The 25,323-nt window shown below is 37.2% G+C and overlaps 3 protein-coding genes and 1 long non-coding RNA gene across 6 annotated transcripts; 2 read left to right on the top strand and 2 right to left on the bottom strand.

The window, feature by feature from the left end:
* Window positions 1-981: 981 nt before the first annotated feature.
* LOC103851804 (beta-galactosidase 4) lies at window positions 982-5,597 on the top strand. Its single transcript, XM_009128673.3, has 18 exons — window positions 982-1,244; window positions 1,528-1,623; window positions 1,724-1,836; window positions 1,919-1,985; window positions 2,086-2,178; window positions 2,292-2,435; window positions 2,780-2,868; window positions 3,031-3,136; window positions 3,241-3,325; window positions 3,403-3,521; window positions 3,606-3,767; window positions 3,847-4,022; window positions 4,122-4,231; window positions 4,385-4,494; window positions 4,595-4,705; window positions 4,801-4,905; window positions 5,012-5,217; window positions 5,305-5,597. The coding sequence occupies exons 1-18, from the start codon at window positions 1,071-1,073 to the stop codon at window positions 5,405-5,407; spliced, it is 2,169 nt and encodes a 722-aa protein (XP_009126921.1). The 5' UTR covers window positions 982-1,070; the 3' UTR covers window positions 5,408-5,597.
* A 364-nt stretch (window positions 5,598-5,961) lies between these two features.
* On the bottom strand, window positions 5,962-11,208 carry LOC103851802 (receptor-like serine/threonine-protein kinase ALE2). Its single transcript, XM_009128672.3, has 12 exons — window positions 10,706-11,208; window positions 10,278-10,517; window positions 9,987-10,103; window positions 9,843-9,917; window positions 9,612-9,752; window positions 9,375-9,524; window positions 9,236-9,295; window positions 9,074-9,151; window positions 8,335-8,994; window positions 7,814-8,203; window positions 7,476-7,722; window positions 5,962-6,877 (listed from the first exon to the last, which is right to left on the bottom strand). The coding sequence occupies exons 1-12, from the start codon at window positions 10,773-10,775 to the stop codon at window positions 6,205-6,207; spliced, it is 2,901 nt and encodes a 966-aa protein (XP_009126920.1). The 5' UTR covers window positions 10,776-11,208; the 3' UTR covers window positions 5,962-6,204.
* Window positions 11,209-11,253: 45 nt separating this feature from the next.
* LOC103851799 (zinc finger CCCH domain-containing protein 65) lies at window positions 11,254-25,240 on the bottom strand. Of its 3 annotated transcripts, XM_009128669.3 has the most exons (8): window positions 24,996-25,240; window positions 24,227-24,903; window positions 24,071-24,136; window positions 23,848-23,979; window positions 23,705-23,755; window positions 23,468-23,608; window positions 22,607-23,376; window positions 22,260-22,517 (listed from the first exon to the last, which is right to left on the bottom strand). In XM_009128669.3, exons 1-7 carry the CDS (start codon window positions 25,150-25,152, stop codon window positions 22,672-22,674), a joined length of 1,929 nt encoding a protein of 642 aa, XP_009126917.1. In that variant the 5' UTR covers window positions 25,153-25,240; the 3' UTR covers window positions 22,260-22,517; window positions 22,607-22,671. The 3 variants fall into 3 exon arrangements, with proteins under 3 accessions (XP_033139740.1, XP_033139739.1, XP_009126917.1); XM_033283849.1 differs by lacking the exons at window positions 23,468-23,608; window positions 23,705-23,755; window positions 23,848-23,979; ... (1 more) ...; window positions 24,227-24,903; window positions 24,996-25,240 and adding exons at window positions 11,254-18,672; window positions 21,003-21,089 and having other exon boundaries at window positions 21,902-22,517; window positions 22,607-22,669; XM_033283848.1 differs by lacking the exons at window positions 23,468-23,608; window positions 23,705-23,755; window positions 23,848-23,979; ... (1 more) ...; window positions 24,227-24,903; window positions 24,996-25,240 and adding an exon at window positions 11,254-18,672 and having other exon boundaries at window positions 21,003-22,517; window positions 22,607-22,669.
* On the top strand, window positions 18,668-19,796 carry LOC103851800. The gene is made up of 2 exons (XR_004454860.1): window positions 18,668-19,205; window positions 19,299-19,796. It is a non-coding gene; the product is annotated as an uncharacterized LOC103851800 (long non-coding RNA).
* Window positions 25,241-25,323: the final 83 nt, after the last annotated feature.

Below are 25,323 nucleotides of genomic sequence, written 5' to 3'. Positions count from 1 at the left end.
ATCAAACTATTAGAGGTTTTTTATTTAAATGAATTCCATAATAATTTAACCATATTCTAAGAACTAATATTACAGAAAAAAACAAAAACAAAGAAATTATATTAAATATCTTAATAAATTTAAAAACAAAAACCAAAATCTCATTCTTGTTTTCAGAAAACTAATTATCTACTGCAAAATCCAAAATTAAAAAAAAAAACCAAAAAAAAAATTAAAAATCGAAATCTTAGCCTAATAAATAATCATGACCATAGTAACTATTCAAAATTACTTAGAATCAACAAAATAATTTATTTATCATTAAAATTTTAATTTCTAAAATTATGAGTTGAAATTGTTAAGAATCAACAAAATAATTTATTTATTTTAAAAATAAGTTCATATGTGCTTTGATTATATTATTTTCTATATTTTTATAAAAATGCTTTTACTATTAATCATATTTTTCATTTTCTTAATTTTTAAAAACAAAAACCAAAAATTAAAAACCAAAAACTAAAAACCAAAATCTAAAACAACTATTCATGCTTTTCAAAAATCTATAATCTACTGCAAAATCAAAAACTAAAATTTAAAATCTAAAATCTATAAACCAAAAACCAAAATCTAAAAACCAAAAATCAAAATCTAAAAACTTGCAAAACAATCATCACCATATGTTATTTACTACTCCATAAAACACTTGTTTTTTTTTCTTTTGAAATTATTGTTTTAAAGGAAACAATACTACAAATATATATCCCCTCATATTGTGGGTGAGCTACCTAGTCAAAAAAAAGAAAATCCAAAATTAATCAAACTAAAATAAGTAGGTTGTGACGTTTCAAAGTCACCCGCACAAAGCAAACAAGATTAGACAGACGCAAGATAAATTTCTATCTTTAATCTCTTCCAAGAATAAAGAATAGATATGCTATCCTTAAATCTATACATACATCATCTTATATGTATCACCATCTCTCTCTTCTTATATATATTACTCCAAAACAAGCATTGCTCCAAACCCAAAAGCCCATTTTAACAGATTTTTCTTTCAGTACGAATCTTATTCGTCTGGAAAATCAAAAGAAATGGGATTGAATGTTAGAGATAAAGTCTCCATTTTTCTGGCTATTCTTTGTTATTCATCATTGATCTGTTCAGTAAAAGCAACAGTCTCTTATGATCGTAAAGCTGTGATCATCAATGGACAAAGAAGAATTCTTCTCTCAGGTTCCATTCACTATCCACGAAGCACCCCTGAGGTAATAATCTTTATTCACATCAATCAATTTCTTTATTTATTTATTCAGTGTTTCTTCTGCAAAACCTAAATGTAAATTTCATAACTTCTGATAAATTAAAAAACTCTTATTTTCCTCTGTTTTCTTGAATTTATTGGCTTAATTTGATTTTGTGCAATATGTTTTTCTTTCCAAGCTTTCTACTTCACATGGGTTTTTGCTTATTGTCTACATAATGTGTTAGATTTTTTTTCTTATTCTAAACAATAAATGCATGAATCATTGAATGCTCTGTTTTGTGTAGATGTGGCCTGGTCTTATACAGAAAGCCAAAGAAGGAGGCTTGGATGTGATAGAGACTTATGTTTTTTGGAATGGCCACGAACCTTCTCCTGGAAATGTAATTACAAAAGAATAAATATTAAACCGTTTGTTAGATTACTTTTCTTCGCTCACAAGTCACATCTCTTCTCATTTTCTCTGTATTATTGGTTGTCCAGTATTATTTTGGAGACAGGTATGATTTGGTTAAGTTTATCAAGTTGGTGCAGCAAGCTGGTCTCTATGTTAATCTCAGGATTGGCCCTTTTGTCTGCGCAGAATGGAACTTCGGGTAAGATAAAATTACTAATTTCTCTTTAGAAAAAAAAAAGTCGTTAGTTATAAGATTTTAATTAATTTTTATGGTTTTCTAGGGGATTTCCGGTCTGGCTCAAATTTGTTCCTGGTATAGCTTTTAGGACGGATAATGAGCCCTTCAAGGTTTAAACTCTCTATATACGCCCATCTTTCACCCATTATATGTTAACATTTTTGTCTCCTTATTTGATGATTAATGTTAATTCTAATTGATATTGAAAAGGCTGCAATGAAGAAATTCACTGAAAAGATTGTATGGATGATGAAAGCCGAAAGGTTATTTCAAACCCAAGGAGGACCCATCATTCTTGCACAGGTTTCACATATTGTTGCTGTTTGTTACATTAATTATCATCATTAACCAATGATTAGACATGGACGGCTCAAATTAAAAGTGTTTTTATTATGTAAATGAAAAAAAATGGACAGATTGAGAATGAATATGGACCAGTGGAGTGGAATAGTGGTGCACCTGCGAAGGCTTACACACAATGGGCAGCTCAAATGGCATTAGGACTCCAAACAGGTGTTCCATGGATCATGTGCAAGCAAGAGGATGCTCCTTCTCCAATTGTATGTTCTTTCCTTTTCCTTCTTTCTAATTATAAATACCTTGGCAAAGAAAGTATTTGTTAGGAAAAACTGAAAATTATTCTTCATCTTTTTTTAGTTGAATACAAAAATGATTTTGGGTTTTTGATCTAAACCAAACTTCTGCGGATTCGGTATGGGTTGGGTTTTACCGGAATATATCATTGACATCTCTGTTCGTTTTTTTTTTTCATTTTTCTCAGTACAAAATTAAAATAAAACAAACAAAATTTGGATCAGTTATATTATATTTTATTTGTGAAGTTGAATTCTCTCAAATTTCTCCTTTCCTTTATGATGATTTTTTTTGCTAATGCAAATTTCAGATCGACACATGCAATGGTTATTACTGTGAGGATTTCAAACCAAACTCAATCAACAAGCCCAAGATGTGGACAGAGAATTGGACTGGTTGGTAAGTCACAACATCAATATGCCGAGAAAATAAAACTATCTTAATTCAGTTAAATAGAAATTATAGATTGTAGTAGGATAATTTCCTCAACTTTCTTTTTTGAGAATCATAATTTTCTCAACTTAAAAAAATAAATAAAACAATTTGTAAATTAAATCTCAGGTATACCGAGTTTGGAGGTGCTGTACCATATAGACCAGTGGAAGATATAGCATACTCCGTTGCAAGATTCATACTCAAAGGAGGTTCCTTTGTCAATTACTATATGGTAAGTAATATAAAACAGAGCTACATACGAATGCAATGACTACATATAATAAAACAATGTAAAATAACATCTCGGTTCAATTTACGTTTTCTTTTTTTATATAGTATCATGGAGGGACGAACTTCGACAGAACTGCTGGTGAGTTCATGGCTTCAAGCTATGACTACGACGCACCTCTCGATGAATACGGTACTAACCAAAACTGAGAACATACATCAAAATCTGTCATAATGATTAGCTAATCTGATTCTGTTTACTACGTAAAGGCTTACCAAGAGAACCAAAGTACAGTCACTTGAAAGCATTACATAAAGTCATCAAACTCAGCGAGCCAGCTTTGGTTTCTGCTGATGCAACCGTCACATATCTTGGAGCTAAACAAGAGGTAAAAGGATCAAATCTTTTTTTGTAACTTGTAGTTAACATTTATAGAAAAGAAACGTAATGATCATTTGAATGTTGCTTTCAGGCTCATGTGTTCTGGTCTAAGTCATCTTGTGCTGCGTTTTTATCGAACAACGATGTGAACTCTCCAGCGAGAGTTATGTTCCGTGGGTTCCCATATGATTTGCCTCCTTGGTCCGTTAGTATTTTACCTGATTGCAAAACAGAATATTACAACACCGCAAAGGTTAGAAAAGAAAGAAAACTTGTTTGTCAAGAAAAGCTAGTTATCTTAATGATTTTTTAAATTAAATTGAATTAAACAGGTGAATGCACCAAGCGCACACAGGAATATGGTTTCAACTGGAACAAGATTCTCTTGGGAATCATTCAATGAAGTGGTTCCTTTTGCGAATGAAGCTGGTACGTTTCCAAGAAACGGGCTTGTGGAACAGATAAGCATGACTTGGGACAAGTCTGACTACTTCTGGTATCTAACAGAGTAAGTATATAACTTCAAAACTCTCTTGACTTGTGTCAGTCTCCTGGAAAAAATAAACTCACGGTTTGTTTATTTCCTTGTGGTTATTTTTTTACTCAGCATTACAGTTGGTGCTGGTGAGAGGTTTCTGAAGACTGGTGATTTCCCTCTTCTTACAGCTTGGTCAGCTGGGCATGCTCTTCATGTTTTTGTCAATGGCCAGTTTGCAGGTAATATTAACACAAACGATCAAAGCTTGGTTTTCTTTTTTTATTTTTTAAAGCTTGGTTTGTTTGTTTTTTTTTTTTTAAAGCTTGGTTTGTCTCATCTTGTCTAGTTTTGTAACTTGACAACATTGTTGGGTGGTATGTTCTATGTTACAGGAAGGGCTTATGGATCACTTGAACACACTTCACTAACATTTAGCCAGAAGATCAAGCTACACGCAGGTGTCAACAAGCTTGCTCTGTTGAGTGTTGTTGTTGGTCTTCCGGTTAGTTCCTGATAGGATAAACTAGCTCCTTTTTTTTTCTTTTTTTTTCTGTTGTTAATTAGATCTTTGAACTTTGTGGTTGTTCTTGGTTTGTTTGCAGAATGTTGGTAAACACTTTGAGACGTGGAACAAAGGAATTCTTGGAGGGGTCACACTAAAGGGAGTTAACTCAGGAACATGGGACATGTCAAAATGGAAATGGTCCTATAAGGTACTCTTTGATGTTCAAAGCCAATAAGTTTTGAGTTTCTTGATAATAACAAGAAACTAATCATAACAAATGATTTAAAATGTGATTTTGAACAGGTTGGTATGAAAGGTGAAGCTTTGAGTCTTCATACCCCGACTGCCTCTGTTAGATGGAATCAAGGATCATTTTTGGCCAAGAATCAACCATTGACTTGGTACAAGGTAAGATAAACACAACAAAGCAAATTATAATATAATGTCATAATTAGATTGTAAACACAATAATGAAGAAATGAAAAAAAACATTTTTATGTTTGAATTGTTGCAGTCTATTTTTGCGGCACCACCAGGAAACGAACCATTGGCTGTGGATATGAACACAATGGGGAAAGGTCAAGTTTGGATAAACGGTCGTAACATTGGTCGTCACTGGGCTGCTTATAAAGCTAGAGGAAACTGTGGACGTTGCAACTACGCTGGAGAATTCACTGCCACGAAATGTCTAAGTAATTGTGGTGAAGCTTCTCAAAGATGGTAAGAACAAAACTGTTTGTTATTTCCTTTTGGATGTGGTCTTATAATACAAATCTTGATACATAGAGTTGTTGTCTCTTTTTGTAGGTATCATGTACCTCGTTCATGGCTCAAGCCTCAGAACGTTATAGTTGTATTTGAAGAGTGGGGTGGTGATACTAGTGGAATCTCACTGGTGAAACGAATTTGAAAGCTTCTTCTGATTATCTGAGGAGAGTTTGTCTCTCTGGCTTTGCTTTTGAAGATAGAGACAGAGCTGGAGAATAAAAACATTATGTAATTGTGCAGTTATTACAACGTGTATATTACTGATCCATCATCAATAGCCAAATAAAATTTTATAAAACAAGACCAATATGAGGTCTCGATTTCATTACCCATCATTGGCTATTGGCTACGTACTAGTTCCAAGTCCAGTTACATCTTACTTGATTGCCAAATTCAAATATAGAGACCAATGAAGAATTAGTCTAATAGCTAAATTCATGATACATATCTTGATTAACAGAGTTTGTGTTTCTCTTATATTATGAAGTTGTGCTGTTTATTACGTGCATGTTACTGATCATCATCAATAGTAAAATAAAATTCATAACATAAACAAAATATGAGGGTTTCGATTTTACATTACCCATTGCCCATTGGATATTGCCTACTACTAACTAGCTCTAGTTGACAAGTCCAGTAACATCTAGATTGCCAAAATCAAATATAGACTAGCGAACCGGTCTTGTACCGGGACTGTAGAGAAAGGTGTGATGCCTTTTGACTTAAACGTGATATGTACATTCAAATCAGATAAACACATGATCTCTTGTTCCTTCTAAAGATACAAATACATCTTTTCAACTAACTATTGGACCGGGACTGATCTCTCTTGACCGGGTTCCATAAGGTTAAGAATAGTTGCTTGTAATACAAGACACCTTTCTTAACTTAAAAGGGACAATCAAAAACTCCAATGTTCTGTAACCAGCCCAAGATCCTTCACCGCGAACCAGACCGTACCATGAGTGATGATGACCCGTGCTCACTCAAACTCCCCGTGGACAATCTCCTCATCTTTTGCCAGAACCTCTTGCCTCCACCCGAGGCCAAAGGACCAGAGTTAGACACTCTCTCTAACCTCCCCGAACCAGTGAACATTTCCGACACAGAAAGTCCTCTCTCCGTGCCAGGCTCAGAGTCATAACTCGGTAGCAACGGATACCGAACCATCCTCCGAGACCCCTCTCCACCACAAGAGCTCTCAGCTCCATTATCATCTCCCAGATCATCGTGAGTAAGTGAAGTTACAGAGTTAAGTTCCTTAGCTTCATCGCATTCATTGCATACAAGTTTCAAAGCTTGCACTACTTCTCCCATGAAAGGACGGTGAGATACTTCCGGTTGAACGCACATCGAAGCTATAGCAGCTACTTTAGCTATGCTATCGAATGGGATCTCGGGTTGTCCTAAAGACTGGTCTATAATAGCTTCAAGCCCTTCTCTGCTCGTGAGAAAAGACCGAGTCCACGAAACTAAGTTCTCTTGACCTGGTGGTTGTGACATATCCACTGGTTTCCGCCCCGTGAGTAGCTCCAGAAGCACAACTCCGTAGCTGTACACATCGCTCTTCACTAATAGATGCCCTGTCATTGCGTATTCTGGCGCCACATACCTATCAAAGAGCAGAACTTACAAGTTAAAAACAAAAACAAAAACAGTTTGGAGGAGTTTGTTTCGGTTTTGGTTAGGCCTATAAACAAAAACCGAAAAACAGAACCGGAAAAAAACTGAACCCGGAATTGGTTCATAAATAACCAAGCGGTTCCTATATCTCTGGAACAAAAAATCGAAACAGAACCTAGAACTCAATACAGTTTATAGACCTGAAATTATTAAATATATTTAGTTTTAAAATTATCAAATACTTTTAAAATACTACTACTTATAAACCAAACTACTCGAAAAACTGATTTTGCCCGTAAGAACCGAATTACCTTAATAATTTTATTCCGAAGTATTTTATTTCATCCGAATTACCTGATATTTAATCCAAAAAGCTGTAAAGATCTTACTTTTCCCCTGAATTATTCGAAAAAACGGAACCGAACTGGAACCAAAATTTTATAAGATATTAATCAGTTCCTGACAATGTTACCCAAACCGAACTGAAAACTGAAATAACCGAATCAAATTTCATAAAAAAAAAAAACGAATCCGAACCGAACCAAAAATTGAACTCCAAGGCCTAGTTCTGCTTTGTATTATCTTACCCGAAAGTTCCCATTACGCGTGTGGATATATGTCTGTTATCTTCATCATCAAGGGCATTTCGAGCTAGACCAAAGTCAGAGACTTTAGGTGTGAAGTCCTGTTCAAGCAAGATGTTACTTGACTTGAAGTCTCTGTGTATAACTCGAGGGTTCGAGTCTTCATGTAAATAAGCTAATCCACGAGCCGCACCAAGAGCTATCTTCAACCGAGCTTCCCAATCTAAAGGCAAAGACTCTTTATCAACCCCTACAAAAAAAAAAACAAAAACAGAACGATACATTAGTTTCAAAGACCAACAATCTGAGCCGTGGAGGCACTTAAGGTCCAAACAACATACCGTGGAGGTGAGATTCAACGCTGCCATTAGGTATAAGTTCGTAAACCAAGGAACGGTTACGATCTTCAATACAGATACCAATCAAATTCACCAAGTTTCTGTGATGAAGACGGCTAAGCATTTCAACTTCAGCCAAGAACTCTCTCCCACCTTGCTGGTCATCTCTCTTCAGCACCTTAACCGCTACTTTAGTTCCATCATCAAAAAGACCTTCATACACCTTCCCAAACCCGCCTTCACCAAGAACCCTCGACTCCGCAAAGTTACTAGTAGCTTTCACTATCTCGCTTGCGGTGAACGTCTTGGCAGAGAGAGTCAACGGAGCAATGCTTGACTCAAAGGACAGTGAAGTAGAGCTAAACCGGCTTCCGGTTAAAGATCTCACAGAACCTGCAATGTTCCACAAAGCTAAGTTGAGCTAAACCAATGTTCAAGAAATCGCTAGGCGGCAGCTGTCGCCCAGGCGTCGCCTGGACCGATTTTTAGAACACTGAAGGGAACTTATCATTCTTTTTATTTACCTGGAGGTTTGGTGAGAGAAGGTAGTGATGCTCTTGTAGAAAGCCGCCGCCGAGCTCTCCCTCGCCGGAAAGCCAAGAACCAAACAACGACGAAACACAAACCGATAAAAGCAGCAGCCGACAAAACAATGACAGCAATGCTTCCACCATTGATCTCTTTCCTCCGCATCTTCTTTGGAACATCAACTCCGAAAGGTTTCTTCACCATCCCGTTGTTGTTATTATTACGAGAGAAGGGTTCATGATCTATAACAGTCATGCCGCCGGAAGGGGGAGACACCGGTAAGCCAGGATAACGCACGTAAACGACCTCGTATTGGCCGAAGGTTGTTGCGTCTATGTACACTTTCTTCCTATAGAATCTCTGGTAAGTGAGCATTGCTGTCATGTTATCGAACTTGTCTCCAAGCGGGACTAAATCGATGAGAAGAATGGTTTTGTCAGGCTGTTCAGTGGCAGCGTTGGCTCCCATTATACGGACTTGGCTTTGTTTCATGAAAACTCCAGCACTTATCTCTCGAGCGAACTCTGAGACCATTGGGAAGAAGTCGTAGAGGGGCATGGTGAGACGAAGCTCGACCTGAATGGGCCAGACGCAGCCGCAGGGAGATCCTGGAGGTGTGTTTGTGTAGGGGTCTAAGCAGACGGTTGATGAACAATCTGGAGAAGAAAAGTGGTTTCAGATTAAAACAAAGATAGTGAAAAGAGAGATAGTGTCTGAAACAAATCTGAGAGGGACCTGAGTTAGGGGGAGGAGGAGGGAGTGCTTGAAGAGGTGGGAGTTTTCGAGGTTTTGAAGAGGACCTGAGAGGGAAAGCTTTAGGAGAAATAAAAGAGAGTTTAGCAATGAGATTTTGTCTATGTGTTGTTGGAAAAAGTTTTAAGAGTGGAGGAAGCAAACCTTGGGTGGGAGAAGGTGATGGAGCTATGGAGATGGGGTGCATTGAGGAAGAGATTGGACCTATAAAAAATGAGAGAAATAAGATCACTGAGAAGAGTGATGACTTGGCAAAACTAAGTATCTCAGTAGAAAGCTTTACGGTTTGACATCTTTGGTGGTGGTGGAGGTGGACTATCTTTGATCTTCTTTGGCTCTTGGTGATGTAGATGATTCAAAGGAGGAGATGATGATGTGTGATGAGAGTGTCCATTGAATTTTGGGGGTGAGGGGGCAGTCGAAGTAGGAGAATCTGCAATGTAATAACAACATGAGTTTAGTCTTCTTGATACTGGAAACAAGAGTAACTTATATGATTGATGGCCTAAAAAGACAAAACCTTTATGTGGTAAGGTAGGTAAGGGTTTAGCAGTTTCATTGGATGGTGCAGCAACATGACTTCTGTTATCACCGGCAGGAGATTCAATGGGGAAAGCGGGGAGTGTAGTCGGTGAGGTTCTTGTTGGACTAGAGGTGGGTACTGCTCAGAGCAGAGGATTAAACAGAGACATTTTGGTTACAATGTGAGGAAAGTAAATAGAGATTCAAGTATAGTTACACAAACACATACCAGGTGATCTAGAGTGTGGTAACTTTGGTATGACTGGCGGTGAAATGTCAACTGATATGGTTGGCGGAGATGCAACTGATTCAAGAGACCACAAAATGAGTTTATGGCATAAGAAGCTAAACAGAGTAAGGGGTGGTACTATACCAGGAGCAACAGGCTTTTTGTTAGAAGCATTTCTAGGAGGCACAATGCTTGGAGTAGGCTGAGGCAGAGCCACCGATGGAAATGGAGGTATATCTGAAACAGGGGATGAAACAGGGCCTGCAGAAAACAGAGCATTACAAGTTCAAGATCCAAGATTCATGCTAATTACAGAACATTACAAGCTAAAGATCCAAAAAAGAACATTGAAAGCTAAAGATTCAAGATTTATGCCAAGTGCTTGCCAAGTGTTCGACTTATTGTCTGTCAAAGAAACAACATTTCAATACATACCTGGAGCAGAAGGGACCGAGACAATAGGTTCCCGGTTCGGTGCTTTAGTTCCGGAAGAATATGACGGTGGAGGAGCTGCCACGTCAGCTAAAGGTGGACTAGATGGTAGCGAGGCTTTAGGCGGTGGCGCATTGCCGGGTTTGTGAGATTCCGGTGAACTAATCGGTACTTCACCAAACCCTTTTGAAGTTTCAGGTAACGGAGGCGGTGGTGATGATGATGGAGACAACAAGTCCAATCCTGAAATCGAAATACAAGCTCATTGTTAATGATAAAACCCAGAATTATAATACGTCGGTTGAATATATAATAAATAAAACAGAAAAAGACAACAAAATAAGCAAGTTAATACATCTGGGTTTTGTCTGAATGTAATCAAACAATGTAAAAATGATTCCTTTCTTTAGGGTAGATTGAATCAAACTCACCTGAGGAAGAAGCAGCAACTAAAACAGACGAAACAAGATAGATTCGTACGAGGAACATCAGAATCTCCATTCCATAGAAGAGAACAGCTTCCTCGATGATCACGAGGAAGATGAAGTTTGATGGGTAATATCAAGCTCCAGGTTTAGAGCTGAGAGAGAAAAAAAATCGAAGTGGTAGAAGGAGAGAGATGACTTAAAACGCAAGAAGAAGAAAGTAACAGTGAGAAGGAAGCAAAGGAATGAATGATATTTTTTTGTTCTACTTTATTTATGAGAGTTTTAATGCTCTCACAAAAGAGAGGGAATTAATAACAGAAACGAGTTTGGTGTAAGAAGAACGGTGAGGGATGCAATTAATCTTCAATCTCCATGTTTGAACAGAGACGTTTCTTTCTGCTCCCAGTTGGTCACAAGAGATGAAGAGATGGAGATGGAGAAAGAAAAAGAATTGTTTTAACAGAAAAGCTGGGATGATTTTGAAGCTAGTGGGATAATAGTGTCAATGGAGGAAACTAGTGTGTTTAAGAGAGCCTAGTGGGTTTTGAACCCATTTCTTTATTTTTTTTCTCTGTTTAGGTTGAAGACGTAAATTTTAATTTAATATTAAGACTCAATAGTCAATTAATACTCAATAGATTCCCTACACATATCTTGTTTTATTTTGGTAACTAAATTGGTTTGAGTATATGTGTTTCAGCCTTTCCCAAACATAATTTTGATGCATCTGCATTGAAATATATATATATATATATATATATATATATATATATATATATATATATCTCAAACTTAAAATAACATTAGTATTTAATATTTAAAAAGAAAAACTAAAATTTTTTAATATCTTGTTAATGTATACTATTTTAAAAACTTGAGAAATTATTTAGTTTATATTTCTCAAGTTTTAAAATATTTACTAATAAAATATAATCATATTTTATATTTGAAATAAATAATAACTTTACTGATGAATTCATTTCAAAAACTATCAATAGTAATACTTTTAGTAGTTATATAAAAAAAATTATCTATAATTATTGCTAGACACAAAAATAAAGCAATACTCGAAAGAATTAAACATTATTCTTTTCATGTATTTAATTTCTTAGATTGCCTAACCAACCACCATTTTGTTTTAGATTTTTATCAATAAAAAAATGGGTATCATGTCAATTAGAATTATACAGCTAAACCCACCTTTTAGGATACTTATTTGTCACTTTTATGACATATTAACATCGTCCAGTAAATGACATGATTCCTATAATTATCGTTTTCTATCATGTGAATCATGTTTGTTTTATATGCACTACAGAGAACTCCAAACAGTAGAAGTTGTCTCCGATTGAAATTATAACTAATCATCTGGAAGCATTACCCAACTTGGGACAAGATTTCATATCCCATTTTGTAACAGTCCCAACTCCCAAGAATGAGAGAAATTGCGTGGAAAGTCTATCAAATTCAATAACCTGAATAAATTATGGAGTGGGTTGGAGATGTTATTAGACTGCAATAAATTAAGCTATTATATGAAGATTTTTGTAAAAAAAAAAGTTATTGTATAAATATTTGGGTAACTTTTTTTCTCAAGATTAATATTACTGTAACTTAAAGGAAAATATATATTACGGTAACTTCCATAACTTCGCCTCATCCGCGTTATCACCTTCAAAATTGATGTTTGTCTATATCTCTTAGTATTGTATGATTATTTATATGAAGTCCAAACTTTCATAATTGTTAATCCCCACTGTCGAAGAAACTAAGCAGTGGAATCGATTGAAAATTGTCTTGAATTGGGAACTTTGTTGGATCTAAAAAGGAATCCAATGCGAAGACAAATTAACACGATCATATCCCGTTGATCCAACTATCACCGAAAGAAAACTTTTGGTTGAATTAGTTTGTGAAACCAATATGATCAAAACTAACAATGAAATATATGGAGGTTAAAACAATTATAAAACTAATAAATAAATAAATAAACTATTTTTAATTAATTTAAGAATCCGATGATCTGTATATCAATTATTTAAATTTTCTGGACGAATATAAATGTTTCATTTTGATATGTCCAAAAACGGTGCTAAATACAACATTTGATATAAAATTTTAATTTCTTGAATGAATATAAATGTTTCTCGATATGTTCAAAATCGGTTTAATATATGACGTTTATCATATTTTGGTATGGCATACTATCACCATAACCACAACGTAACGTTCTATATATGTATGTTTCCTCCAAATATAAACTTACAGAAACAATCCTTCTTGATATTAGATTGGATATATTCTTGCTTTATTTATTTTTCATTCCCTCCATCTCCAAAACGTTGTTTTCATATCTTTGCTTCGGGAAATAAAAAAGAAAGAGCTAAAAATCATATGGCTGTGAAAACAGATATCAACAATTCACTTTAATTGTTAGGAGAATAGCACCGACATAACATCCCTAATATATAAACTCAATCTATTACTAGAATTGATAAATCATTTGATATTTCCCTTGTCCAATTAAGAATTCAAATGCAGAATATATCATAGGTCCACAAATAAAGTGATCAAATGTCCATAACTAAAAGAGTACGTATTACTGATCAAGTGATTATATTATCTAGTAGAAAGAAACATTAATTTTTTCTTCCAAAAAATAGTGACAAATTCTAGTTTGGGATCAAAGAAAGTTATGTTTTATTGATTAGAAACTTGGTTTATATACCAAGTTAAGTAAAGCAGCAATAGGAAATCGTAAAAGAACTTATCTAGAATAGGAAAATCATATTAGAGTCTATCTAAATCTATTCCGTATAATTCCTAAGATAACTAGGAATCATACTCCAATACCCTCCCTCAAGTTGGAGCATGAATATTATTAATGCCTAACTTGAGAAGAAATGAATCAAATTCCCGGCGTCCCAAAGCTTTGGTAAAGATGTCTGCAAGCTGATCGTATGTTGACACATGAATTGTTTTAATAACTCCTTTGATTATCTCATCTCGAACAAATTGGCAAATGATTCCCATATGCTTTGTCTTCTTATGTAGTACTGGATTGGCACTTATGTGTAAGGCTGATTTATTATCACAACAGACCGTCATTGGCTCCTGATGCGAGACACCCATTTCTCGGAGAAGCTCCTTTAACCAGATCAGTTCCTGTGTTATTGCTTTCATCGCACGGAACTCTGCTTCTGTTGATGATAAAGAAACAGCATCTTGTTTTGTAGTCTTCCAAGCAATGGGAGAAGTCCCAAACTGAATTATCCAGCCGGTTAGAGACCGATGAGAAGTAGGGCATGCTCCCCAGTCTGCATCACACCAGCCGGTAATGGAAAACGTAGCATTGGCCCTGAGTAGAATACCTTGTCCGATAGTCCCTTTTAGATAGCGAACAGTTTTCAAAGCAGCAGACCAATGTTCTTCTCTTGGTTGTTGCATAAATTGTGATAAGATATGTACGGAGTAGGCGAGATCAGGACGGGTCGCAAGTAGATATATAAGGCGACCAGTAAGACGTCTATAACGCTCGGGATCCTTAAGAAAATCACTTTGAGATGACCCTAGTTTATGATATTGATCCATAGGTGACCCAGCTGGTCTACATCCGAGCAAACCACACTCTGTTATTATTTCTAGTATATATTTTCGCTGGCAAAGATAGATACCTTGGGGACTCCGAGCTACTTCTAAGCCAAGAAAGTATTTGAGTATACCTAGATCCTTCATATGGAAGCACGTAGATAGGTATGCTTTAAATGAATCGACTTCAGAACTGGAATTGCCGGAGATAATAAGATCATCCACATACACCAAAATCATGAGAGAAATTTTGTCCTTCGTATAGATGAACAAGGAATGGTCAGAGTGTGTCTGAGAGAATCCATACTTTACTAGAGCATCTGCAAGTTTTGCGAACCAACATCTCGGAGCTTGTTTGAGACCGTAGAGTGATTTTCGCAATCTACACACCCGCGTGTCATTAGGATTTGAGAAACCTAGAGGAACCTTGATGTAAACTTCTTCCTGAAGATCGCCATGGAGAAACGCATTGTGAACATCCATCTGATGAATCGCATGATTATTCTTTGCGGCAAGATCCAGAAACAAACGAACTGTTATCATCTTCGCAACCGGGGAAAACGTTTCTGTATAGTCTAAGCCTTCTTTTTGATTGTTGCCTAAGACTACCAGCCGAGACTTGTGTCTTTCGATTGTTCCATCCGCTCGAAGTTTGATTGTATGAACCCATTTGGTTCCTAGAGCCTTTTTATCTTGTGGTAACTCCTGAAGATCCCACGTATGTTGTCTTTCAAGAGCATCCATTTCGGATTTCATAGATTCTCTCCAAACCTTATGTTTCATTGCTTCTTTGAAACTTCTAGGTTCAATATTGCTTGCCAGTGCCATGAGATAGCTGCAATGTTTAGGAGTAATACGATCATATGATAGATAGTTAGATAGAGGAAACAACGAACCTGAGGATAGCTGAGGTGTAGATGATGGCAGAGAGGGAGTGAGAGTAGGGATTGTAGTAACCGTGTTGATCACGAAATCGTGATATCGAGTTGAAGGAATACGTGTCCTATGACCACGACCAAGAAGCTCTGTTTCTGTGTTTTCTATAACCTCTGTTCCTATATCCTCTGTTTCTGTATCCTCTGTTTCTGTAATGTCGACCTCTTCGGTCTGATTTTCTAAAGCCGTTGGGGTATTTTCCTGAATAGGTAGTGAGACGATCACATCGTCAGTATCTGATGCGGTCATTATATGTGGAGAAGGAGTCTCCGTTGGAGCCGTCGATGCTTTGTTATCATAAGGGAATACATCTTCCTGGAAAGTGACATCTCTAGAGATGAAAACAGTTTCTTGTTCAAGATCAAACAGCTTCCATCCCTTAGTACCAGAAGGATAACCAATAAGAATACATCGTCGACTACGTGGTGCGAACTTATCGCCTTTGGTATTCTTGTTGTGAGCATAGGCTAAACAACCAAGAACACGAAGGTGAGAAATCGTAGGAGGTTGACCATGAAGAAGCTCAAACGGAGTCTTATTTTTAAGAAGTGATGATGGTGTTCGATTGATTAGGTGTGCCGCTGTGAGAACACATTCTCCCCATAGACCAATCGGTAAGTTTGCCTGAAATCTCAAAGCTCGTGCGACATTAAGTATATGCCTATGTTTTCGTTCAGCACGTCCATTCTGCTGCGGAGTATGTACACACGAGGTTTCATGGATAATTCCTTGTTCTCTAAGGAAGTTAGTGAGACAGGTAAACTCGGTCCCGTTATCGCTCCGCAATGTTTTGATCTTCTTACCAAACTGTCTATCGATCAAAGCCATGAAATCTTTTAGCTGTTGAGCCACAAAGGTCTTGTCCGGTAAAAGATATAACCATATAGCTCGGGAAAAATCATCAACGATGGTGAGGAAGTAACGAGAACCGCAGAATGTTGTTGTTCGATACGGACCCCAAAGATCACAATGGATTAAATCAAAAATCTCTTTTGCATTATTATTGCTATCTGGAAAACTTTGACGAGTTTGTTTAGCTCGAAAACAAATATCACAACTCTTGATAAGATTTAAATTTTCTGAAGTAGAAACTATTCCCGTGATACGAGTAGACGGATGGCCAAGACGACGATGCCATAAAACTGAATCTTCTACAGTAGTCTGCAGTGACGTCAAGGTTTCGATCCCTCGAAAACGGTACAATCCCTCTACCTCTCTTTCACCCGCACCAATCAGCATCCTCGAGGTACGGTCCTGCAATATCATAAGTTTATCAGTTACTTGTCCAACAAGAAATTTATCTGTAACAAGTTGACCGAAGGAGATGAGATTAGTATGAAATCCAGCGACATAATACACATTGTGAATGTGTAATGTGCTTGTTAGTTGAACTGTTCCTTGCTTAGAAGCCATTGCTTCTGAGCCCGCGGGCAACAGAACCGGTATGGGTGTGATATCACGAGTGTTTGTCATTATATCGATGCAACCTGTCATATGGTGTGTTGCACCGGTATCCATGATCCAAATACACTCATCTTTCTTACCCTTTAGATGCTCGTTTTGAGCTGTTCCTTTATTGATTAACTTGTGAACAATACTCCATTGCTCATCAGTAATACCAGTGAGTCCCAATCGATCAGCATCGGTGATGGTTATGTTCGCTTGAACCTTTGATGTCCCTGTTTTAGCGACTGTAGCTGTATTTGCTTTTGGTTGAGTTGATTTTTGTTGTGTACTGCGATTAGGACCTCTGTTCTTTGGTCTATCTTCCCACCATTCAGGAAACCCGATAATTGTAAAGCACCCTGAGGCTTCATGTCCTGTCCGACCACACGCCGTGCATTGTCGGGAAGGATCTTTGTTCCCTGGTCTCGGAGTGCTTGGTTTAGGTGATGAACGAGCCTGAGATGAGAAGCTCATAACTGGTGTATCCGTTGTGACGCTGGAACGAATTATCTCGTTCTGTGACACCGTCTGGTAGACACTATCAAGGTCTGGAAGAGGAGTTATGGCGCATATTTGTGATCGTATGATGCCGTGTGTAGCATCATTGAGTCCCGAGAGAAAGTCATGAACCCGTAGAGTTTCTATTTCTTTGTCTCTGGCCGAATTTAGATCACATTCGCACTTGCCACAACTACATTGTTTGGAACTCATGCAATCTGCAATTCCATCCCAGATTTTCGTTAGACGACCAAAGTATTCATCTATCGAAGTACCATTCTGTTTGCAATTTGCAAGAGAGTTTCGTAGCTGCTGAAGACGTGCTCCACTTTTGATAGAGTAACGTTTTTTGATGATATCCCATAAATCTTTAGCGATTTCACGGGTAGAGATAGATGATCGAATTTTTGGTTCAATCGTTTGTTTTATCCACCCTACAATCAGATGATTGTTTGCTATCCAATCTTCTAAGTAGGTTGAATCGGCTGCCGGTTTTGGTAGACTGCCGTCAAGGAAACCAAACTTCTTCCGTGAGCTAAGAGCCATACGGAAGTTGATGGCCCATTCATCGTAATTCAATCCATTAAGGAGTGGTTGAGATATAACAGCTCCTGGATTATCATTAGATGAAAGATCATAAGGAGTGATTGTTTTGTATTTGATGTCGCCTGCGGTGATCGCCATTTGTTGAACGCCGAAGGTTTGATTGCTCGTTGTTTCAAATTCTGAAACGATGAGTTAATAAGGAAGATTTGTGTTTTGCAATTTTGCAAAAAACACGATTAATTATGAATAGAAGAGCTTCTTATTCAAGTTTCTGAATAAAGAAGTTTTTGAAAATATTCGTGAATGGTCTGCGATTTGCAAGACAATTACGAGATTAAGAATATTTTTGATGTGTTTATATTTGTTCTTGCTCTGATACCATGACAAATTCTAGTTTGGGATCAAAGAAAGTTATGTTTTATTGATTAGAAACTTGGTTTATATACCAAGTTAAGTAAAGCAACAATAGGAAATCGTAAAAGAACTTATCTAGAATAGGAAAATCATATTAGAGTCTATCTAAATCTATTCCGTATAATTCCTAAGATAACTAGGAATCATACTCCAATAAATAGATATAAGAAAAGGTTGCATATTGTTAAAAGCATATATACAAGTCTTGATTTATTATATTCGATACACAAGAACAGAGCTGAATATTTTACCAAAAAAAAAGAACAGAGCTGAATATGTTAATCACAAGATTGTGAACAGAAGAGTAAAGCCAAGTAAACCAGCTCTTTCGTAAGAATTTATCAACAACCAGAAGAAGAAAAACACAACGTTGCAAAACACGTGGTGAAAGAATCAGTTCCATTGAAGACTTGCTTCCTGCATTGGTCTTGGTCTGCATATCCCTCTGTCCTTTCCCGTAATTGTTGTAGTCCGTGGTTATTCTCTGGTTTCGTTTTTGTAGTTTAATTTCTGCTTTCTGCTACTCGTCATTTTTGTGATCGCTGCCAAAAACTTAAAATTTAGTATAAAATTTAACATTTTACCAAAAAAAGTTATTGAAAACTATTGAAGTGCAATAAAACAAAACAAAATTCTTGATTGGCCAAAACTTTCACAATAACCAAAAGATAATAATTTTGTCTTAAAAAAACAACATTTATTTTCAAGAGTTATTTTCACTCTAGGGCAGTTTACGTGTTTCTATGTCATAAAAATGCACTTCTTGCTACTGGGGCAGTTTTCATTTGAAAAGACCCAACTTGCTCTCAAAAAATCATAACCGGTCCGTTCCTTTTCTTTTTTCTTAGTTTGATTGTTCAAATTTCAAAATTTAAAATCTAGGTGGTGGGCCCACAGACGGATATTATAGACAGATCTGTAAGGATAATTATTCACTTTTAACTTCGCTTTTACCGAGACCAGAGAGGGAGAAACCGAAGCGGCGATAGCGAGCCAAAAAAACGACGGCGAGTTTCGGCGACGATAAACAAGATGTCTCGACGGCGGAGTCTGCGTGGTAAAGAGATTGCCGTTGGTTAGTAATGCGCATCCCCCCCCCCTCTTAGTTTGATTTAGTTTTGCTGTCGATTTGTCCCTCAAACGAGTGTTTTTTTTTTTATTGGAACAGACGAGGTAGAGGTTGTACCGGCCAGTCTACCGGAGAGGTTATTTGCAACAGATCGTTTCCCCTACGAGAAAATCAACATGTACTCTACTATAGATTTTCTGCTGTGCGTTAGAGACGCACTAAACGGCACCGAGGAGATGGTGATGCTCCTAAGATCTTGCTTTGGAACCCTATTTAGGTTTCCTGTCCGTAGGGTGCTAATGGGCAAAGTGATACACGAGATGCTGACAAGGCAGGTGCTAACGAAGAAGGGAGGATTTATTTTGTTGCGTAGTGCCTTTGTACTTGTGATGATTGCGTAGGGAGGGTTTATTTTGTTGTGACATTGCAGAAAGGGTTGGAGGTTGTTTTTGGTTAGGGCCCTTGTTGTGTTGGATGTTTCATTTACTATCGGTTCTCTGTGTTGCAAAACATGTTATGTCAGCAAGTTTTTTGTATTATCACCTATGGTTGGACGTTTAGGAAACCAAATCTTATTTATGTAGTTATTGTTGCATTTTTGGTTGTCGAACGCAAGCAAGTTGGTATACATTTAGATTTAGTAAGACTGTATGCTATAGAATGTACATTTGGGACTGTATGAAAAACGAGTGCACACATGTACACCTATAGTATGCGATGTACACCTGGCGTATGTACACGATTCAAGTTGGTATACATTTAGATTTAGTAAGTCTGTATGTTAAAGAATGTACATTTGGGGCTGTATGAAAAACGAGTGCACCCATGTACACCTATAGTATGCGATGTACACCTGGCGTATGTACGCATGTACAGAAGCGCTCTTGTATGTGGATGCGTAGGAGGAACCGTTTGGCGTTAGTGTGAACACTATAACTTGTAAACGTGTACTTAAAGCAAATTTAATGTATGAACTGACTCTCGGAAGAGTACATGTGGACAATGTATTGAACTGTGCGACGTGTGTGTTAGGTGGAGGCGGAGGATGTATTTGTGCGAGTTAGGAACGACTGAGGTGTACAGGTGTACGTACGAGTTGGGAACAATATACGTGTACATGTGTACATCGTAGGTACACATGTACACAAGCGCTCCTGTATGTGGATGCGTGGGAGGAACCGTTTGACGTTAGTGTGAACACTATAACTTGTAAACGTGTACTTAAAGTAAAATTAATGTATGAACTGACTTTCGTATTGATCTTTGTGTTAGGTTGATTTGGTGTGAAGAAAAATAGAAAGAAAACGAGGAAGATGTGCGGTGGTGAGCGGAAGATGAAGATGTTGGGAACTTGGTAAAATCTGGACCGCACAAATGAAAAGTCAAATTGTTAATCTAAAGGTTGAAAATTTTGACAGATATATGTCTTGTCATATATAGCAGAAACATTATGGGCCGTCGGATGGTGAGGGAGATGTGCGGTGGTGAGCGGTTCCCGTCCTTCTACTTGTTGGATCTTTTTGACTAGTAGTTACGGATAGACTAAGTTAGTTAGAAACAAGTGGAGAAAAGAGAGCTTGTTAGAAAAAACTGACCCAGTAGCTGAAAGTGACCCAAAGTGTTATTAAAAACTTGTAAACTGACTTAAAGTGTAATTTTCTCTATTTTCAATGCACGACAAGAAATCCTGAGATTCATTCACACAACTAAAAAAAAAAAAAAACAGATGAATAATAAAAGTATAACGAGACGTAGTGGCGAGAAATGCAGATCGTAGATTTGGTTTCTTGCGTGGGGACATACCATCGATACGTCCCAGTTCAAGCTTGGATATGTCGTTTGATTGTAAGAAGTGATCGTAGACAGCGACGTTGAGTCCTTGTTTCTTTACTGTTCAAACAAATTAATATATTCTTTGAATCACATATAAAAGAGTTCAACGTAATTAGGTGGAAAAACATTTTGAGCCGAACCAAAAACAAAAAGTGAAACTCCCTTTTTTACTTAACAAAATTAAAGTAAAAAAATTTAATTTGTATAAGACTAACAGAATGGTTGAATGTATGGATTAGTGTCAAAATTTTACACGGTCAAAAATATATACTCTAATATTCTTAACTATTCTACTACTACTATATTATAGGCTTCTAGTCTCCCTTATATATAATATTAAAATTATACATACAGTTACTTCCGAATCATCGTATGATGGTCCGGAAAAATCTGGTTGAGACTCGTGACAGTTAATTACTCCTATATACCCACCGATATAAATAAATATTCCACTCTGAACTGGATCTGACCAAGTCCAGGTAGTAGTACTGTACTAACCTAACGCCATCTTTTATTTATTATTCAGATTTCCAAAATAACCTAAGAAACAACAAATGGGTTAAATAGTCCAAAAGATGCAGTTAACCTAAATTACTAGAAAATTAAATGGCAGTTGATGCATTTGAAGAGATATATAGAGATTCAAATGCGAGTATAATAATCTAAAAAGAAGTTGCAATTAACATACAGTATTACCAGAAAGTGAAATAGTAGATGATGCATTTAAAGAGAGATATAGAGAGACACTAATGGGACCATCAAAATTTCAGTTTCACAAATAAAGGAACGAGAGAAGGTAACAACACTAAGAAGGGCACCATGTGCTTAGACAGAATCTATAACCCTTTATAGAAGGGTTTGTTTTGTACCAGTTGATTAAGCTTTTTTTTTTCCTGTACTCTTTAGCTAAAGCTGTAACAACTACAAAAGGAAAAAACTTAAGTTACACCTTAGAGATGAAGAGATGATGCTTCTCTCATCATTTACCATGTGTTGACCAAACCTCATTCTCAAGGCACCAATACTTATGCAGAGCATGAATCTGATTCACTTTCACTGTTTTGAGTCTCTTTAGACAAAACCAGTTTCACCAGATACGATCTGACTTTTGGTTTACATGTCTATTGAGAAGATTGGATTTTATAGCAGTATCTTGGCTTAAAAATGATAGATTACTACTGTAAAGGAAAGAGCAAGTACCTTATCTTAACCAACCAACAAGAAAAATAAAAAGGAACAAAGACGATGAATAGTTTAGGTGAAAACAGGTCAAGCACATGCTTATGTAGTGACCACTCTCTTCTTAAACAAAGTACTATATCAACTAAAGTGTTTACAAGGGAAAAAAAAGGTAAAATTAACAAAAGAAATAAGATGGAAGAGTGTAAGCTTTTAATTAGCAAATATAATGAAAACTGTAGAAACCTGTTTCTAAACATGAGGAGACGTTTCAATGACGATGCATTGCAGGATTCAGCTTCAGACCTAGAGAAAATGTGAAGTCTAAAGGCGGTTAGCAAGAAACATAAAATATCTTATAATTTTGGTATTAAGCTGGAACGAAAGCACAATACCTGAGTGCACTAAACACTCAGTTTAGTTTTTCGTTCTTTCATCTCAAAGAGAAACCAAATATACATCAGTTTTTGCCATGGTTAAAGCTTGACAAGAAGTCGAGGATCTTGGACGATATGTTCCCTGAGTTTCTGGTTACAGTGTTAACTGTGACGTCCCCCTTGTTTACAGCTTCTTCGGGGCCATTTGTGCGTCTCTCAACTTTAGTAGATTCGAATTCTGCAGCGAGTTTCATGGCAGAGTGTAGAGAACTTTGAATGTGTATGTTAGGCGTTGTCTTGAGATTACTACAACTTGCTGGTTCTTCCGATGCAGATGGTAAGAAACTGATTCCTTTGCGAGCCACCAGAGGAACAGAGCTTATCTGTTGTGACTGCTTCAAGCTCTGATTATCAGAGTTCTGCGTGTTTTGCTTGGACCCAAGAGACGGTTTGACCTCCTTCTCTTGTGTGGTTTTGTCTAAAGAGAGAAAACTCATACCCTTAGGAGCAACGGATGGTCTTCTCAAAGGAGGAATCTGTGGAGGTGTTGCATGTTCATTGATCTTTGAAGATGATGCATCAGATGAGTTCTTTTGGTTAGGTTGACTAGAGGGCTTCAAAAACGCAGCTGAGCTTGAAACTCTTGCTTGAATAGCCGGTAATCTAGCTATGGCCTGTCTCACGGTTGGTTTACTTGATTTCTGAGGCGAGAAAGATGCTGCAGCGATGTTACTTGATGAGGTTGTTATATTTGCACTCGGTGTATCTGAAGCAGCTTGTGGAGTACCCTGTTAATTGAAAACTGGTATATTAGGATCAAAAGATCAAATATATAATAAGAGTCGGAAGAAGGATCACGAGGAGGTAGATTTTTTTTACCTTGTGCGAAAACAAACACTTATCACCCCTGTGGCAGAAACCTTTGGTCACGATATTGTGGCAAGGGTATTTGGACAGATCATGGTCGAACGGACAATCGTCTCCTTTCATACATGACTGAGTTGCAAAGTAGCAGCACGGCTGAAAGTCATTAAGTATATAATGAGTGGAGACCACAGAGAAACAAATATATCTAAATAATTTTTGCTATATAAAGTTCAGAAGAGTAAATCATACCGAAGATTTGGTTTCCGGAATTATATCGTGTGAAAATTTGCAGTCTTTTCCCTGCAAAACATGGAAAGAAGTTTCCGTCAGCGACAAGAAAACAAAACTAAAGTTCCATAGAATCTTGTAGAATCCAGCGCCATAGTGCATACCTCATGGCACCGTCCCTTGAGATGATGTCGACAATATTTTATAGGTTTTGGTTTCGGAGCTACTGGCTTCAGTTTCAACTTCTTCACGCCAAGTGCTATACGCTCTTGAGCTCTTTTCTTCCGAGCTTTTGCCTGCATGAAAATAGCTTACCAGTAAGCAAACGTCCTATGCCACACACAAAAAAGAATCTGATTGCAAGATATTCCCATGAAGAATAGTTACCTTCTTTCTAGCTTTTGCTTCCTTAGAAGGCACAGATTTTTTCTTTATGCAAGTTTGAGAAGCCATCTGCAGACAAAAATGTAAACAAGACAAGTCAGATTTTGTAAACGCCATACAAGAGATCAGAATATAATCAGCAACATGGCATTCTAATACCTGTTCTTGATTTTTGGAAGTTAGATCATTCTCCTTAACTCCAGTTTCACCATTCACTACCTCAAAACAAGTACTCTTACTACTAGTCCCTTCTCCTCCTTTCTCCTCATTCCTTTCAGCTGGTAGATCATCTCCTAGAAGCATATTATAATCACCATCATCCCCAGATATCTCTCCTTCCTCAACCTCGTCATCATCTTCAACCATCTGAAGAATAGAATCTGTCAAAACCTGACTACTAGTAACAAGTCCCATCTCTTCATCATTAGTCTCCAAAACTCCAACTAATTTGGGAACTTCCTCTACCTGAACCTCATCTGCAACACTAGGCTTCTCCGGAACACTTTGAACAAAATCAATCGCTTGTTTGGCCATACCATCATCACCACCACCATAGTCATCAACATCCAACGCCTCACATAGATTCACACAACTCTCTGAAGCAAAGTCTCCACTTCCACTGATAATCAGCTCAAACTCGTCGAAAAAGTCTTTATGCTGGCTACGAACAGATGCATCTTGCAAATCAATTCCGTCGAAAACATCTCCAAGCATCAGATTATTTTCAAGTGAAACCGTTTCAACGTTCTCAGTTCTAAATTCATCTGATCTTGGCTCAAGGATCAACGGATTCTCCGTCAGCAGAACTTCACCAGGTTCGCAAGCTTGAGCCGTCTCTATACTCAGAAACACACGAAATCGAAATTATAAAAGCTCAAAAAATCACAGAGAAGGAAGTTCGAATTGCGATACGAGAAGAGATTCTCACCTGTTCTAGTGACAAGCTCCCGGAGAACATCCGGTGTGGCGAGAGATATTTGGCTATTACTTTCGAAACTCGAGCAGAGGTGATGGAGAACAGAGCGAAAACTTCGATTCGGTAGGTGCGACCGTCGGTGAGGAAGAGGAGCGACGGAAGACTCCATCGTCTTCGCCGTAGAGTGATCTCTAACGGTGCTGATCGTCGGAGAAAGGGCGTCTTGTGGCGGCGAACCGAATCCTCTTGTGTATATGATGGAAAACACCGTTTTGATTATGTAACGGCGCCGTGAAAACTTATTTAAAAAAAATAGACGGTTTGACTTTTATTGACTTTT

The sequence above is a fragment of the Brassica rapa genome, chromosome A02 (genome assembly GCF_000309985.2).
Source record: "Brassica rapa cultivar Chiifu-401-42 chromosome A02, CAAS_Brap_v3.01, whole genome shotgun sequence".
Lineage (NCBI taxonomy): Eukaryota > Viridiplantae > Streptophyta > Magnoliopsida > Brassicales > Brassicaceae > Brassica > Brassica rapa.
This window is presented reverse-complemented; position numbering and strand designations above follow the sequence as displayed.

Excerpts from the sequence above, each read along its gene's own strand:
- LOC103851804 (XM_009128673.3), top strand. The coding sequence starts at position 1,071 with ATGGGATTGAATGTTAGAGATAAAGTCTCCATTTTTCTGGCTATTCTT. Across the intron at positions 1,837-1,918 it reads TGCGCAGAATGGAACTTCGG|GGGATTTCCGGTCTGGCTCA; the intron begins GTAAGATAAAAT and ends ATGGTTTTCTAG. Across the intron at positions 4,023-4,121 it reads TACTTCTGGTATCTAACAGA|CATTACAGTTGGTGCTGGTG; the intron begins GTAAGTATATAA and ends TTTTTTACTCAG.
- LOC103851802 (XM_009128672.3), bottom strand. The coding sequence starts at position 10,775 with ATGGAGATTCTGATGTTCCTCGTACGAATCTATCTTGTTTCGTCTGTT. Across the intron at positions 9,296-9,374 it reads ACCACCAAAGATGTCAAACC|GTCCAATCTCTTCCTCAATG; the intron begins GTAAAGCTTTCT and ends CATTTTTTATAG. Across the intron at positions 8,204-8,334 it reads TTCTCTCACCAAACCTCCAG|GTTCTGTGAGATCTTTAACC; the intron begins GTAAATAAAAAG and ends GGAACATTGCAG.
- LOC103851799 (XM_033283848.1), bottom strand. The coding sequence starts at position 17,854 with ATGGCGATCACCGCAGGCGACATCAAATACAAAACAATCACTCCTTAT.